The 18,141-nt window shown below is 47.5% G+C and overlaps 1 protein-coding gene across 1 annotated transcript; it reads right to left on the bottom strand.

Annotated features, from left to right (window-relative positions):
- Positions 1-3,333: 3,333 nt before the first annotated feature.
- Positions 3,334-17,401, bottom strand: LOC126443034 (uncharacterized). Its single transcript, XM_050090880.1, has 2 exons — positions 16,981-17,401; positions 3,334-4,111 (listed from the first exon to the last, which is right to left on the bottom strand). Exons 1-2 carry the CDS (start codon positions 17,187-17,189, stop codon positions 3,334-3,336), a joined length of 987 nt encoding a protein of 328 aa, XP_049946837.1. The 5' UTR covers positions 17,190-17,401.
- Positions 17,402-18,141: the final 740 nt, after the last annotated feature.

Here is an 18,141-nt window from a genome sequence, read left to right on the forward strand (position 1 = left end):
CGTAAATTACAGCCAGCGTCACACCGGTGTAATTAGCTGTTGCAGAATGCTGTATCTGCAAAGGACGTAAGCTCCATTACAGCACCACAAAGTTGTTAAAACGGATGACTCACTCAGCAATTGTGTTTTAAAAATAGCTACAGAGATTCGGGTACAGCCGATAAAGGCCGACTGCGGTTCGCCACAGAGGGACGCTCGGCAGCCCACCTCGCGGGCGCCCTAAGTGCGATAACGGTCCTCGGGGAGATCTGCCCGCGACGGGGCGACCGAACGGTTGACACCGCACCGGACAGTGGAGCGTCCGCTGTACCGGCGGCGCCGCGAACCTCGCGGCTACAGCACGGGGGTCGAGGCACGTTCTCACTCCGACCCGTAACAGTATTAGTGATCTTCCGCTCGAACCACTCGTGTCGATTAAATATCTGAGGGTAATGCTCCGAAGTGATACGAAATGGCACAGGCACATACGGGTGTCAGCGGGGAAGGCATACGGTCGACTTCCCTTTAGTGGAAGAATTCTCGGGAAAGTGCGACTTCCCTATAAAACAGACCAAATACACAAACCGTGTGCAACCTGATCTCGAGTACTGCTCGAGTGTTGTGGATCCCTACTGGGCCGGATTAAAATGAGACACCTGAGTAACTCGGAGGCGAGCACCGGCAGGTTTGACCGAGATGTGATACTCTGTGAACTCACACAGGAATCACCGGAACGAACACACTGTTTTCGAGAAACACTCGAGAAAGTTCACACGAGCGGCATTTGCGACAGACTGCCGAACGACTTTGCTGCCACCAGTGTACGTGTCGAGTAAGGACTGTCGAGATGACGTAAAAGGAAGTGGGCTTCTACGGAATTACACACACCCTCGTTCCGTCCGTGAGCGGAACGAGAAAGTTAGTGACTGACGGAGGTACGAGGCACGCTACGCACTGTCTGTAGATGTAGGAGAGAGGGAACACAGGACAGCACCCAGTGGCCGAAGTATATCCCACTCTCCGGACGACTCCACCCGACCGGAGATCCGAGAATATTTCAAAACGAGTACCGAGTGCATTTATTTTCTCGCATCCCCGAGCTGGGAATCGCTCGCAGCCACTGCGAGTGGTGCGAGAATGACAATTTGCATAATCTGTCGTACGAATGAGTGGCAGTTGTCTTCACTGAGTAACAACAATGTATTTTACTACGTAGAGGAACATGAATCTTATCAGACCCCACATTCCCGAGAAAATGTGAACTTCCCGAAACTGTACACGAAAGCAATTCTGAGGACGATCTCTAATACAACATTCCTATCCCCAATGATGATTCAGTCTGTACAATGAACCAGTAGTAAAGGAAATCTTACAAAAATTGGACACGCAGAGTAGGACTCGCGCACAGAACTTAAATATGCGTACAGACAGTTCATCCATTCTGGGAACTGAGGATACTGTCGACTATTGCCCATTATCGACATCGATGCTGGCACGATACCGGTCCCAGTGATTTCGAGACTTCCAGAATATTTTGATCTCGAGTTTGAAGTCGGGTAACAAATGACGAAAGAAATATTTTTGTGTGTGATATAATTACAAAATTAACAATTTCGGATTTTCAGTTTACTTGCACTGTGAAACTTTACTTCTTGCCAAATTTCAGGAATCTGGGTGAAATGAATTACACTATGGGTTTTCAAGTACCAAAATATGTAACATAATCGGCTGCATCTTTTGACCGAACTGCCTCAGAAGCTTAAAATTTTTAAACTGCCACGGGACCACAGACCTCAGTATGCGACATAAATCTGCAACCAGTCATGCGATCTACAAACGAAGCTCCGACCACCGTGCCGCATTCTACGCGGGCACGACAGCCGACGAGCTGTCCGGCCGCAGACAAACTGTGGCCGACAACCGGCTAGAGCACCGCGTCGCCGAGCACACTGCCCGACACGGCGTCCACTCCGGCGACTGCCTCACAGCCCGTCCCGTGCCTGCCAGACCCTTTCCACGAACTCCAACTTTTCTGCGCTGCACAGTCGGGGAACACACTCTGCAGTAAGTCCTACGTTCCCGTAACCCTACCGGCCTCAACTTTCGTCAGTCACTGTCCTTATCCATCTAGCCCTTTCCCTCTTTCCATTCCAGCACTACACAGCCCTATATTTTTTTACTTCTCTCCTACTCCACTACCCCCCTCTCCCCCGATACCTGTCTTAACGTCCCGGCTGCACACAGCCGGCCCCCCCCCCTCCCACAAGCAGCACTTTGCTGTCGACCCCCCCCCCACCCCCACCCCTACCCTGCTATTGTTCCTCCTCCCCAGTCCAGCCTCCTCCTCGCCCCCACCCAGTTGCCACTTCCATAATGTGCTGCTGCTCAAAGTCTAGCTCCAGGTGTGTGTGTGTGTGTGTATTTTCAACAAAGGCCTTGTTGGCCAAAGCCTAACTTCCGACTTCCGACAGTCTTTCTGTGGCTCAGTATCTCTGCTGTATGGTGAGTAGCAACTATCCTTCTCATAATATTGTAACATAAATTTGAACTCGATAATTACTCGTTCCTAAAAAAAAAAAAAACAAAAAAAAAAAAAAAAAAAAAAAAAAAAAAAAAAAAAAGGGGGGGGGGGGTTCCTAACAGTCAGATAGACAGCCAGACAACAAAGCAATCATATGAGGGTTCCATTTTTACAGAATCCTAACGAATTACACTTCACGGAGAAGAAATAACGTCTTCGCAGTCTGTCAATGGCGTCGGAGTTTCGTCACGTACAGCTATCGACTTTCAGGAGCAGTAGAGGGGAACGGACAGTGTCTCGAAAGGAAATTGTGACAAACACTGAAAGTAAAATGAGGGTAATGAAATGCAGTCAAATTAAATTGGGCACTGCCAATGGAAATATATTACGAACTGCGACACTTAACCTGTGAGATAAAGTAATAAGGAGGTTTTTCTGAAGGTATTTGTCCAAACTGTAGCATCGTACTGAAGTGGAACGGCGACAGTAAATGATTCAGACAGAGAGAATATAAGCTTACGAAAGACGGTGGTACAGAAGAATGCTGCAGATCTGACGGTTAGGTCGAAAAACAAAAGTGCGGAACCACGGTCGCTCACACGGGTCAGACTAGTGACCTCCAGACCGAAGACGATAACAGCTCACCGTAAGAAATAAATGTATTCCAGTTTCTGGCGTAAGATACTGGGTAAGTGACATTAAACTCAAAAATAAGGAACTCCGAGCATTCGACACCCGACAGAGACGACTACTGGAGTTATCGAAAGGTCGAGAAAGAGAGACGTCTGCGGTAACCGGGTCGTACCCGGACCGCTGCGCAGAGACGCGCGCCATTACTCGAGGCCGATCTCCTCCTCTTCGGCGGGCAGCGTCGCCGCGGCGGCCTCCTCCAGCGGCTTCTGCAGGACGCACCGCAGCCCGCGGAGGTGCCGCGTGTACTTGGCGATCGCCACGCGCGGCGCGCGGAACTTGGAGACGCGCAGCAGCTTGAGCACGCGGAGCTGCCGCAGGTCCCGGAAGCTCTCCGGCGGCAGCCACGTGGCGTCCGTGACCGTCAGCTCCTCCAGGGTGTCGCGGCAGTGCCGGAGGAAGAAGAGCCCGCGCAGGCAGGCCGACTCGACGCGCAGCACGCGCAGCTGCGCCACGACGCACAGCAGCCGGAGCTCGGTGGGCGCCAGCCCGACGCCCGACACCGTCACCTCCTCCAGCGCCGGGCAGCGCACCGTCAGCGGGCGGCGCAGCGCGTCCTCCAGCTCCGCCTCCAGCGACGTGCCGCCGCGCGCCGCGCCCTCCGCCGCCGCCGCGCGCCCCCGCCGGCCGCCGCGCCCCGGCCCCGGCCCCGGCCCCGGGTGGCACCACAGTTCGACGCCGTCGGCAACCTCGACCGGGCCGCCGAGCGGGCACGCCCTGCCGGCGCAGTTGTAGTGGTGGCTGTAGGCGCAGAGCGCGCAGAACAGGGGCTCCGGCCCCCGGAAGCTGCAGATGGGGCCGTAGCAGTGCCTGCCGGCGCCGAAGTCGCGGTAGTAGTAGAACGGGCTGGCCGGGTGCGTGCCCGCGCCCTCGCACTGGTCGGCCACGCGCAGCGCCTCCAGCGTCTCGCCCCGCACCCACCTGCGGCATTACGGACGGGTCTCGACTTCAGTCCTATCGCCGCACGACACTGCAATATCCCGCCGGAGCCACTGACGCGATTGCTACTCGTCAGTTACTCGAGTTCCGCTGTTCCCGAAGGGTGTGCGACGGAACCACTAGCCACGTGCTTCGATTTTCACAAAGTATACGAGCACACTTACAATTATGATAATATTATTTAATACTCCGTCGAATTTCTGACAGGATCACAAACATAATAAATAGTACACAATAATTAATGCTGCAATTCGTGTTATTAATAATATCATTCTCATAATATGTCACTAATATAATGCTTATTGTTTCACATAGTCATTCGAAAAGATAAAATTGATAAAACAGATGCTTCCCTAAAATGAGATGTTAATTGTGTGTATCTCCTCAGATGAAACGTCAGTCATATCAATAGGGATTCCGTGTCCCAGTATGTGGATTTTTGTACACTGCGTGTTACGGCAGAACGGGTCGGAAGTCGGTGTGAGCTGTCGAATTTTTGATTCGTGTTTTTGTCTGGAACGAGCCCGGTAAATGTTTCTTTTGCAACAGAAGTTTAATTTACGATACAAAGAGAGCTAAATGCCGACAGAGAAGCAGATGTGAGCAATGACCGAATTATTTTGTCAACCCTAATTTAATTACAGTGAGCCACGACATTCTACAGGTGAGAGATTCGTGGTACTGAGCAGGTATCTTCACCTAATAATTAACTGCAAACTTAGGATAAAAGCTAAATAACTGCAAGTGCTCGAAATACCATTTTTGTCCATCATTTATTTAGTTACGGCAAGGTCGGTGTCTCGAGTTTCATTTTTGAAATTCGTATCTGTTGACGGTGCTCGCAATATCTGCAGGAGGAAATGAGATGCGTGTACGTCTGGTTTTTTACTGCTGGGTGCAGTGTTTGCAGCCACTGTGAGGAAGTAATCACAGAATTTGGTGGACAATGATTTCCCAGTGCCGTTACTACCACAGCTATTTTATGGGGGTTAGTTTCTTTTGGTCTGGAAGTTTTGTTCATTGTTTGTTTAATAACATCCCAAATAGTTTTTGTCCTAGTGTTCAGGTTGTTTTTTCTTTTTCTTTTTTGAGCATACTACTTTAGTTTTGCTTTTTTAGTGACAATAAGTGCAAAGCAAGTACTCTGGAATGGCTAGAGGACAAATGAAAAGCAGTAGAAGGAGACAAGAAGAGACCACCCACAGGAAAATCAAACAGGGTTTTTGACGAACGAGAAGCGGCAGTACGGCTACCGAGAGCTCAGATGGCAAGCCACTACTGAGCAAAGAATACAAACCTGAAATGTGCCAGGAATACACACAGTGTCTTTATACAGGAAACAAAGTTTAGCGACATATTACAGGTAGAGAAGATGAAGCAGACAGGGATGAGGTGGGCTACTGCACTGCAAGAAGAATTCCAGAGAGCACTGAAGGACTCAAGTGGGTAAAATGTCCTCGGAATAGGGCACATTCCCTTAGAATTATCGACGTCTGTGAGAGCGTACGGCAGTCGTCGAGTGTCGAGGGCACCGTACGGAAGCTGCGGTCGAGAAGGGAGTGAGACGGGGTTGTAGCGTACTGCCAACGTTATCGAACAGTTCACTGGTCAGGAAGAATTTGTATAGGGAATTAAAGTTCGGGAAGAAGAAATAAAAGTTTTGAGGTTTTACCGGTGACATTGCAATACTGACAGAACAAAGGGCTCAGAAGAACAGCCGAACAGAACGGACAGTGTTTCAAAAAGAGGTTTTATAAAGCAAATATCGACAAAAGGGGAATGGGGATAACAGAATGTAGTTGAATTAAACAAAGTGATGCCAAGGGAGTTAGATTAGGAAGCCAGACACCTAAGGTATGAGACGCGTTCTGCTATTTGGACAACAAAATAACTGACAGTGGCTAAAGTAGAGATGATGTGAAATGGAGACTGGCAATGACAAGAAAAGTGTTTCTAAATGAGTGAAATTCATTAACACTTAACATAGATTTAAGTGTTGGGAAGTCTTTTCTGAAGGTATTGCCCTGTAGTAGTGTAAAGAACGAAGAGTCTTGCACACAGCAGAGCAGTGCGGACAGCTGCAACAGGTCTGGTGATAAAGGAGTTTCAGACCTTCACTACTGCTCATTACCTGAATTATGTACAGATCGCTCTTCCTAACACAGGATATTTCAGTCCCAGTAGTCAACCACCCCTCACCCTCGCTCTTGTTCAATTTTGCCTGTATTTGTTTTAGGGGAAAACAAGACTCAAATTTTTAGAAGAACGAGTTTATGAAAGAGTTAAATTTTCCAACATAGGGTGTTTTATACATTTCTCTGTTATTGTTCCCACAATTTCTCTCTCGACTCTGCTATCGAGTCACCATTTACGATTTTGCGATACGGTACTTTTCTTTTGTAATCTGACATAGCCTGCCAGTAAATTTTATTGTTAACATTTGACCACCGTCAGATAAACCGCGGCTATCAGTTTTATGTATAACTGACTCCAGATTGTCGGGTCTACAAACAAATTGTCACCAGCTGTCGCACTACGTCTTCCGACTCTCGTCCGTAATTTTACTGCGAAAAATAGTCCAAAGCTGGACTTCGATAACTCCACACAGAGTCAATCTGTACCAACTGACGGATGATGACTTTGCAGTTAAACTGGCACAACCTTACTGAAGTCACTTCTAGCTGCCCTCTAGTGCCAAAGATACTCCCTGCCAGTGGTCTGCACACTCTCAGTACTACGAGGCTGTGCGTCCTCCGACCCACTGCCGTAGCGCGGCACTCGGTACGTCGTCCGACACGACATTTGACGACCCGAAGGGCCCGGCACTAAATTACACTTTTCGTGTACGTAGCTAATCCCATTTCTTTTGACGGGTTCTACAGTAGTTTGATATTATCTCATACCTGTCAACATAAATCTGTTCAGTTGCAGTGATTTAGATGTGATGTTCCAGTGTGCATAACTTGCCTGCTGAAATTCCATCCACCATTTAATTTCTCGTACGGGCACGAGAAGCTAATTCTTTTTACTACCGAAGTTTCCGGCGTACGACAACAAACACATTTTCTTCAGTACTGAGAGGTTTGTCCAAAGTGTAGCATTTAGTTTACTGACAGTTGTCTCACCTGTCGCCATATTTATTTTGGTGCTGCGTCTTTCGGATCAGTTCACTCCAAGAAAAGGCCCGAGGAAGACACTGGAAATCACTGGGACAGGCCGGATACGGCTCAGGACCGAGGGAGATGTGGCGTGTCGCCACAACCGTGCAAGAATGTCGTACCCCCCCCCCCCCCACACCGAGTTATTTTCCAGTCTGTGCATTAAAGTGGCCCACAGAATACTCCATCTGGGGCTTACCTCTCAAAGAGTGCCACGCCCTTTATACTGGTGCACCAAAAATTCTCAGCAGCGTGGCTCGAATTGTCCTTAATTCTGTGTCTGAGGCAATGGTCCAAACTGTTCGTTACCTGCAGTTCCTGTAGCGACAGGATTTACTTTTCCGAGATCCTTCCCCAAAGAGACTTATCTGCAGTCGGCACTGCTGAGCTTGACTTAAAAATGTTAGTTACCTGTAAACCAATGTACAAATAATTCCGAAGGCTGCCCCGTCTTTCGCTTCCCGCCGTTTTTACCCGACGACGAGACCTTTCCGCTATCCTCGAAACTTTTCTTCCTCCGCTCGGCCTCGCACGTTACGGCCTGCACGCCCGGACCGATTTTTGCTCTCCCGGGTACTGTCAAGGCTGAAACTGGGCACTGAAGTATATCGTATAATTTCTGCGAGAATAAATGAAGCCCGTATTTATATTACCGGCAACAAGCTACAATGTAATGTAATGGAATAAATAAACGTTCCGGAATGTCCGAGCGCTTCTGTCCCATTTCCCGAGCACTGAAGCAACTGGAAACAGCTGGGCAGCAGCTAACAGACTGGCAATGTCTCTCGGATTTTTCACCAATTTGGAAGGCTTCGCCGCGGCCCACTCTGCCGGTCGAGGCTCAACGGCACTACTGCAGACTCTTCCCGCTCCAGTGCCGAGTCGACTCGAGAATTTTGAAATAATCTGCTCTTCCTTCAGTACCGTGCAGCGAGAGTGACAATCTCTGCGTGTCCGGAAGTGGGCGACACCGGTTAATAAGGGTCGTATCGCGACACCTCGCGTGAAAATAATGCCGACATTCCTCACCCCGACTGCCATTTCTGAGGATTCTGCAGCAGTCGCATATTTGTCTATTACGGCAGTCGAGTAATTTGGTTTAAAAAAAAAAACAACCTTGTACAAAAAGTTTCTAGACGATTTCTCAGTTTGATTTTTTAAAATTGTTTTGTAATGAGAATTATTTAGCAATTACTCTGTTCTGTAACTTGACGGCACAGGAAATCCCACCTATTTTTCGGGGACACAGGAGAACCCGCCTCCGATCCCGAATACGCGCGCACATCCGTCCTTCACTCGTGCGCTCGGTCGTTGCCCGGCACGCATTCGAAATGGAGCTCCCACCGAATGTTGCTGCCGAGTGCAAAGTTCCTGCAGTTATTTGATTTTCAAATGCAAAAAGCTTTAAACTCATCGAGATTTGTGAAAAATTGACGAAAGTGTACAGACAGTCTGTACTCTGGAAACCACCGTACAGCGTACGGTGCACGGTGCGGGACTCGGGTACCTCGTACCACTCTTAGTGACTTCCTCGAAAATAGAGCGAGGGAAAAACAGCCTTCCGTAAGCCTCCGTATCGGCCCTAACTTCCCGCATGTCGTCTTCGTGGTCCTCGAACGGAGGAATCGTTCTGCGGTCAACCTCGAAACCACTCTTCTGAACTTGTGCAGTAGAGCCTCGCGGAAAGAGCGTCGTCTAGCCTCCGGAGATTCCCGTTCGAGTTCACGGAGTGGCTCTACGACGCTCGAACTTGCCGGACACAAATCCAGCAGTCCACCTCCGAACTGCTCCTACGTCTTCCTCGATCCGACCCGGTGCGGATCCCAGACACCCGAATGACGAGGAGGAGATCAGTGTTTAACGTCTCGTCAGGGACCGAACACGAGCTCGGACTGGGCGAGGGCAGCAGACGAGGAAATCCGCGTTGCCTTTTCACAGGAACCGTACCCACTTTTCCTTAAAGTGATTCTGGAAAATCGTGGAAAACCCAATATTGGACGGCCGGACACAGGTTCGAACAGTAGGCTCCCCGAATGTGAGTCCCGTGCGCTACCTCGGTCGGTTTGTTTTTTTGCGACACGGAGGGGGCACCACTGGCTGACTCTCTGCCTGCTAGAACAACAATAAACACTGACTGCTACTGAAGAAACTCAGAAGGGTAATTGAGAACAAGACAAGTGGAATGGCAAACGAAAGTGCAACTGTTCTCCACGAGTCGCCCACCGAACTGTCGGTCTCCGCCGAGTCTTCGGTCAGAATGTCGTACAGTCCAGACTCGGCACACGGTGACTACCTTCTGTTCCCCGAGTTGAAAGAATATCTGTCCGAATGGAGGCTTTGGTGTGATGACGAGGTGGAAGGTAAGGATCGCCCTTCTAGGTTTTAACCCTTTCGTGGTTGCTGGGACACGTATGTCCCACTAATTTTGGGCCTTATTTAAAACACTGGGAAGCGAGTTGTATATTTCTGCTCAGTCCTGCCATCTGTTCGCAGCTCTTCTGAACTCTGAAAAAAATCGAGGCACTGAAATTCTCAGTCTATAGAAGGCTGTGACTGTTGCAGTGCGTTGTCGCGTGAGTTTCCGCACCGAAACTTCAATTTCTTCTGTCTCGAGACAGTTTTCGGTGTATTCTGACTACTAAAAATGTCCGAAGTAAGTATTTTTTCTATTTTCAATTTCTTAGATATTTACAAATGACAACTACACTTTCTAAAACATATTTTACTTCTAAAATATTTTTTTAGCATAGTTACAATTGGTGGGACACATGTGTCCCAGTAACCATTGTGTGACCCTATAGTTCCTTTATGTTAGGATGTTGTAGGACTTATATTTCAGAGAAACAGCTTTTTTCTGTAACATTTTGTGCTAGTAAAAGTACGGTATGTGGTTTAGAACTAAGACACGTTATTGTTACTTTATTCAGAAGCTGCGAGGCAGCGAGATCCTGGATTTTTTATTTTCACTGCCAGATAATCCAGAAGGAACGGACATTGAAGCTGCTGCTGCTGCTGATGATGATGATGATCTAGAGGAGGTTTTTTCATCTCACGATCATTTGTCTACTCCAAGCACACCATTAGAAACACGGACACACAATTATATGGAACAGATTGTGAACAACGACGTGCAACTAGATTTGTCGATAGATGAAAACACCAGTGTTGCGAGTGAAAGTGGAGTGAATTTTGAGCAAGACGATGAAACTGGTGAATTTACAGATTCTCACTGGGATGATGATGTAACTCACTTTGAAGAACTAAATTTACCCTCAGTGTTCGACCCAAAACCGACAGTAAACTTTGCTTTGGCAGACAATGAACTAGCGTATTTTGAAAAATTATTTGACGATTCGATGATGCAACAGATCTGCTTTCAAACAAATTTGTATGCCAAACAGAAGAATAGTGCACAGTGGAGGGAACTCACAGTTCAGGAACTCAAAGCTTTTCTGGGTATGATCACAGTAATGGGTATTCATCAATTAGCTGAAGCAGCCCATTACTGGAGCTCAGATCCATATCTAACTGTAAATGCAGTATCGAATGTTACGACACTTGCTCGCTATAAGAAAATAATAGAGAACCTTCACTGCAATGATAATTTGTTTCAGCCAGCAACAAATGACCCCGGTTATGACAAGTTGTACAAAATGAGGCCACTTATCACAGCCCCCCCCCCCCCCCCCAAAAAAAACTGTTTGAAAGTATATCACTCTTCTACTTCACTTGCAGTTGATGAGTCAATGGTTACATTCCAAGGAAGAACAAGCCTGAAACAGTACATGCCCATGAAACCTGTAAAAAGAGGTTACAAAATTTGGTGTCTTGCTGATGCAAACACAGGTTTTATTTCAAATTTTGATGTCTACACAGGTAAATCTGCTGCCAGTAGAGGGGAATTCAAAGATTGCCAAATGTGTGAAAGAGTAGTGCTGGAACTCTGTAAACCATTTTTTAATTCCAATAGAACTGTAGTTTTTGATAATTTATTATCAACATTTAGACTAATGAAGGAACTGAGAAAACAGGGGCTTTATAGCTGTGGTACCGTCAGAGTAAACAGAAAATGCCTACCTCCATTTTTGGCGAGTAAATTACCGAGTCTTAACCGTGGAGAGTTTACATTTGCTGTCAAATTTGGTGTTGCTGCTGTTAAGTGGCAAGATAGCAAAGCAGTCTGTCTCCTTTCCCCTGCACATAATCCTAAAGATGTTGTATTCATCAAAAGAAAATTGAAAGATGGATCCACAATCAGCATTTCACGTCCTGAAGTAGTACACGTTTATAATAGCACTACGGGTGGAGTAGATCGTTTTGACCAGCTACGAGAAAGGTATACGGTTGGCAGGCGAGCAGTAAAATGGTGGCACCGACTATTTTATTTTTTCGTTCACCTAGACATCGTCAACTCTTATGTACTATTTCGACTGCCGAGACGAAATGCAAACCGGCTCTCATTTCGAATGAGACGAGCGAGGCAGTTGATAAATGGATTTTAATCGAGAATGAAGAAGGGCCCATCACCTGTTTTCTGTTTTAGCAAAAGAGGTGTCACTGCAGTGCCACAGGAAGTAAGGCTTACGAATGTCGGGTCTCGTATTCCCGAGGAGCAGAAGACCTGGAGGCGGTGTAGGTTTTGCAGCACAAAAGACACTGGAAAACGAACAAAATATGTTTGTTCACCCTGTAATGTGCCACTTTGTATTTCACCTCGCTTTCCAAAATGTCACGCAATTTAAGGTATATTCACTAAGTAGTAAAATGTATTTTTGTTGGAAATAATAAAGTATACCACATGTTTGCATATTGGCAAAAATGAGTTACATTTAATTTCCAATACATTAATGTTAAATTCTGGTGCAAATAAGCCTTGTTCATAAATTTTACACTAATTTGTAGTAACTTCATTGTGAGGAAAATCGGTTCCAGAAATGATCAGTGGGACGTATGCATACCAATTTCTTTTTTTTTTTTTTTTTTTTTTTTTTACAACAGGGTTTAAGTTAAAAATTATTCAAAGGCATATTTGTAATTCTGGCCCAAATAAGACACTGTAACAGCTGAGGTACCTTAATAAATTCTAAAAAAATGAGTAAAAACCATGAAACAGTTAAGCTTAAATACTTTGATAATGAGAGAAGATAAAAATTAGTCACGAAAGATTATGTATTTAAGGAAGACCATTGACACAATTTGAAACAGCAATTTCTTTCATCCCAAGTCTCAATTAGTGAAGATTTTGATAGATGCAAAGTGTCACTACTACATGAATGGAAGTCAAATTGGTCCACAGCCATTACACAACTGAGACAAATCAAAATAGCTCATCAACTAATTGTTTTCCGAATACTAAAGTCATACAAAACTAGCAACTGCAAAAATTCAATGGCAGTTTCATAACACTAAATACCAAGTACCCGAAAATGGCAGTAGCCCCATGTGTGAGAGTTTTGCACGTATAAGTGTGTGTGTGTGTGTGTGTGTGTGTGTGTGTGTGTGTGTGAGAGAGAGAGAGAGAGAGAGAGAGAGAGAGAGAGAGAGAGAGAGAGAGATGTGGCTACCTGCTGCTCAATGCCTCTGCTATGTGGTGGATGCCAATCTACCTTATTTCACTGTTGTTAAAATCTAGCTTTGTTGCACAATGATGTTTAGCTGTATCTTTTTTTCCCCACAGTAACGTCTATTATCTCCCAGGTAGACATATGGTAATAGTACTACAGCAGTAAACAGACTAAAATTAAACTTCTGTAACTACAAAATTGTAAACAGCAGTGTGTAAACTATTAACTTAACCAATACGAGCAGAAAGTTCAATAATGAAACGTCAGTTAAACGCGACAGTCACCAGTGCCGGGGCCGCTCAAGAGGAGGGAGCCGACAGACGGCGAACGGACGTGTCCTGTTGCCTGTAGACGCCCCACCGGGTGTACTACAGTGGTAGAGTCTGTGCTACTGTGTCTTCGTAAGCTGCACCCCACTGTCTTCTCCATTTTGTGACACCTCGGGTAAGTCACGCGAGGGGGCTCGGAGGATGCTTTCTGTACTAATGTCGTTCCACGAGAGAGACCGAGTGTACGGAAGCGGAAAATAATTAGGTTTCACAATGGCCGGACAAAGGGAAAGTAGACTCACATCATAAATAGGAACATAAATAGACGCAACAGTTTTCATTTAAAACCTCTTCTTAACAGTGAAAAACTCACACTACTTTAGGAGAAAAAAATACAGTTCCTTAACATTATTTCATACTTAGAAAGAAAAGAAAACAAAGGATAAGGTGTGAAAAGGTGCTATGCAATCTCTTCTGAGCACTGTTTGACGCATTTGTGTGTGTGTGTGTGTGTGTGTGTGTGTGTGTGTGTGTGTGTGTGTGAGGGATGGTCAGAAACTTGGGTTACAGTGCCTGCAGTGAAACTGTACATTTCACTCTGTACCACCAGTACCGGCTGCCAGTAGAAAACCCCACCCTCGTGTGCTCGGCAGCACTGTCGCACGGTGCCCCGCCTCCTCGTCCGTTCGGAGTGAGTTGCCGGCCTCCTCGCTTTCCGCTCGAGTGACCGTCCCGTCGACACTATTGCGTGACGTGCCGATTAGACATTACAGTCTCTCTGTAAACTTCTACAGGCCGTCAGTGAATTTCAGCTCCACTTACACGTTTCGCCTACAAAAACTGAACGACCGAGCAAATTTCTTTGCGGGACCGGTTTTCCGTACGAATCGGTATTTGTGTTTGCCCGTGACTACTTCTGTAGGTTCCGGCTGACAAACTCGGCGCAGTTGTCAACTGCACGTATCAGAAATACTGCCTATTAGTAACTTCCCCGTAACAGGTACTACACAAACATTGATCTAGTGACCTCAGTTTCTGGTCACCCCTCACATTTTATCGGACAAATAAAGTTCAATAATGTGATAGAAGACATTCCGAGACACGACGGGATCGCCAATTTAGTATCGGAGGGAAGTGTGCGAGGTAAGAATTGTAGAGGGAGACCGAGAGATGAATACAGTAAGTAGATTTGGAAGGATGTCGATTCCAATTGCTATTCGAAGAGAAGGAGGCTCGCATACGACAGAGTAGCACGCATACGACAGAGTAGCACGGAGAGCTCCGTCGAACCAGTCTTCGGACTGAAGACGACGACAACGTCAATGCTTTTGTGGTGTCTCAAGGCTTAGGCCTGTCCCACCAGCCATTAAATTGACCGAGACTTATACAAATAATTGTAAGAACAGTTATTATTATTACGTTCTTGGGTTTTCGGAAATACTGTGGGCAGAAAGTTTATTTATGTCGCAGATAACGTGGAAGACGTCGCCCGACGATCACCACGAAAGTTCGACGTAGCGGCAAGTGGGCGAGGAACAAAACGAATGCCGCAAACTACCGCGAGCCGCGGAAGAGCCCGGGCCGCGAGGGCGTCCAGCTTCCCAGGTGGTTGTCGGACGACGTCAGAGGAAGAGACATTCTGCTTTCCCTCTGTAAACAGATCGATCGAGTCTCGAAAGGTTCACGTAAAACGTATAGGCGGGTGACACATTAGGTGGGACCCGATGCCTGTAATACTTCCACAGTTGTTAAAAAGTTGTTAAACGGCAAAACCAATAGTCCATTATTCATATAGATAAAAAGTAGTAAAGATATAGGAAAGGAAGAGTAGCGGCGTCAGAACGAAAAGTGATACATCACTCAGCAACGAAGAAGGACGTAGACTGCGGACGTTACGTGGTGAAAACAAATCAACTGATAAAATAGTAAGTCTGTAATTAAGCATAAAGCCACGCAGCAGTGTAACTGATCAGCAGAAGCCATTTGTGGGGTTGTGGACGTGCAGATGGGGAGGTAGCATAGGGCAGTGTCCGGGTCGACGAGGTTACTGCGGTAGGACGGGTGTTCGTGTGTAGTGGTGCTCTGAGACGGGAATAGGATGTTCGGTGTTACTCATTACTTTGGACATGTCACGCGTAAAACTAAGTCTGCCTCTCTTTTGGACAAATGACGCTCACAGACAGACGAAACAATTCGACGGTTTAATACGCGGGCCAGCACAACTTTCTTGCGGTTTCTGTCAAATATTCGGCACCCGGTCAGTCATCTCGAGGAACAGAGTGTGCCTCCTAGGTGGGGCGACGACAGAAACAACTCTGCGAGAGAGAGCGCCGGCGCGTGCTCCGAGGACCGTCACCCCGAGCGGAAGCAGGTGGGGAAGCACACGAATGTTTCAAAATATACTCGTGAGACGCAGTGCCGGTGGTCGACACCGAACGGTAGCGGCGTCCCGCGAACGGAGGAGCTGTGGATCGGGGGTGCCCGCCTCACGGAGATTCGTTCCCGTAGCACGAGTCGGGTGAGGGATCGGGGCGTGCCGGAAACTGAAAATCTAAGTACTTCCGACAGGAGACGTGGTGTGCAGAGAAGGAAATTTTTACGTTTAATTCGACGGGGAGGCAGTGATTACGGGGCTGGGGCACTATTTGAGGAACAGGAGGTGGCATTGGCTTTTATCTAGGGATACAGATAATTTTCGAAAATGATGCAGACGGAGCAGAGGTTCGTTCGGACGGGGGTGCCAGCTGCAGAGCCCGTCAGAGGTGGGCCACCTGTAGCGCGGCCACATACTGCCAATTTTGTTGCCGAATGTCTCGCAAAAATCCACGTGAAGTGCATCCCTCACCATCCCTATAGTCCGGATTTAGCCCCGTGTGACTTTTTTCCATTCCCTAACAAGAGACGCCTTCGTGGGAGGCATTATCAGTAATGAGAAGCAGTGGTGAAGGCTGCGGAGGCGATTTTGAAGGACCTTGTAGCGGGAGTTTGAATTTCGCCGCACTACACTCGTTCCGTCAGATATAAATTATACCGTCGCAGCTGTATGGGGGCTCGACGGCAGAGAAAATATATAAGAAAATAAAGGTACTAGAATTGTGACTCTTTTTGTTTTTCTACCCGCTTTTGTATTTGAGAGCAGAAGATTAACTTACTTGGTCGTGGTCGGATTAAGACGAAAAAACTCATTAATGTGCAGACGTATTGGTGAAGTTGGTATGAAATACGGAGGATGGAAGTAGCAACGTAAAATAAATTGCATTCAATACCAAGATGGTTTTGATTTGTATAAATTAGTGATTCCTGGAGGATTGCAAAATTTCAGGGCAGCTACGGCTTTTCATGCAGAAATGAAACAGGAAATATTTGGAGAACAAGACCTGGACACCATGCGAGAGAAGACGTGTTAACACGGTAAAGAATGAACTCTTATCCACGGCATTTCCCCCCGTTAATCACATTTTGTTATTCTCTGTTCTCTTTCAAATAATTTTTGTAGTGGAAACTGGTTTCACTTTTGCTCAGAAATGCCACAAGGACCACCCCAACAATAGCTTTTCCGAATCACAAAGTCCGATAACTTTTCTGTAATACAAAGTCCGACTTGCATTTCACTCTTTCCCTTTTTCATGGTCATTAATGACTTTAAAACCCCCTTTTTTATTCAGAATTTCTTCCCACATTTTCAACCTTTTCTTTTCTTCTTTTTTTCTTTTTTATTAACCACTACACACCCGACCCGTGCCACCTAGTACCTAGTACCGGACCCGAGCAAAGTGACGTAAGGTCGATGTCACGCCGCGTGCGGGGGGGATTCGGACGGCCCCGCAGCCCGCGCCCCCGCCCCCGCCCCCGGCACTCACTTGAGGCAGTGCTGGAAGGTGGCGCTGCACACCACGAGGCGCCGCGTGTTGAATTCGACCGTGTAGGGGCCGGGCACGCGGCGCGGCGGCGGCCGCACGAAGGGCGGCGCGGGGGCGTCGCAGCACAGGCTGACGGCCGCCTCGGGCCACGCGATGTGCACGCCGAACTCGTTGTCCCGCAGCACGTGCACGCAGTGCAGCTGCGGCATGTTGCTCGCGATGGACGCCACCTCGTCCCGGCTCGACTTCTTGCGCGTGAAGTACTCCTTGTGGCGCCAGACGGCCGTGTGGCGCGCCAGCAGGTCTCGCCAGCGCTCGCAGACGGTGGCGGCGCGGGCCACGTCCGCCAGGGGCAGGTAGGAGAACACCTCCAGCAGCACCTCGGCCGGCAGGCTGTCCACCGTGGGGGGGGCGGCGGGGGCGGCGGGGGCCGCGGCGGCGGCGGCAGCAGCGGCCTGTGCCATCGTGCGTCTGCGAACCGAGACGGGGCACGTCGACATCGGGGAGGGAAAGTTGAAGAATTGTGTCACGTCACGAGCACGGAGACGTGTGACGTACACAGTGAGAGGGATATAAGGACAGTAGTGGCACGAGGAATAAAACGTGTTACTTACTAAAAAAGAGTTCTGAACTACCAAATGTTAGCCTCGATCTGAGAAAGAAATTTCTGAGAATGTACGTCTCGAGCACAGAACTGCGTAGAAATAAATCGCAAACTGTGAGAAAAGTGCAGAATAAGAGAACTGGAGCATCTGAGACGAGATGTTAAAGATGAATGACAGAAATTATTTTTAATGACAAGGAAAGATGTCATCTGAAATGGTGAGGAAAGGAATAGATGGAAAACACTGATCAAAAGAACTGACACGACAGAGGGACGTGTATAGAGTTATCGGGGGATAACATCTGAGGAACTGTAGAGGGAAAAACTGGCAGAGAGAGACAGATGTCAGAATATATCTGACAAACAATGGAGGGTGCCGAGTGCCAGTGCTAAACGGAGGTGAGGAAGTGCGCACAGCTGAGCAGAAAGTGGCGAATCGGATGAAGCGCAGCACGAACAAATCACACGGCTCTAGAAACGATAGGCTGTGACACTGTGTGCTCTTAAACACGTGTTACAATGCTTACTGTGGAAGCAAACTTAACGAGTGACGACCC

The sequence above is a fragment of the Schistocerca serialis genome, unplaced genomic scaffold (genome assembly GCF_023864345.2).
Source record: "Schistocerca serialis cubense isolate TAMUIC-IGC-003099 unplaced genomic scaffold, iqSchSeri2.2 HiC_scaffold_1420, whole genome shotgun sequence".
Taxonomy (NCBI): Eukaryota; Metazoa; Arthropoda; class Insecta; order Orthoptera; family Acrididae; genus Schistocerca; species Schistocerca serialis.

Bases quoted from the DNA above. Each gene is read 5' to 3' on its own strand.
- LOC126443034 (XM_050090880.1), bottom strand. From the start codon at position 17,189: ATGCCGCAGCTGCACTGCGTGCACGTGCTGCGGGACAACGAGTTCGGC. The intron at 4,112-16,980 runs GTGAGTGCCGGG...GTAATGCCGCAG, and splicing joins ACCTTCCAGCACTGCCTCAA to GTGGGTGCGGGGCGAGACGC.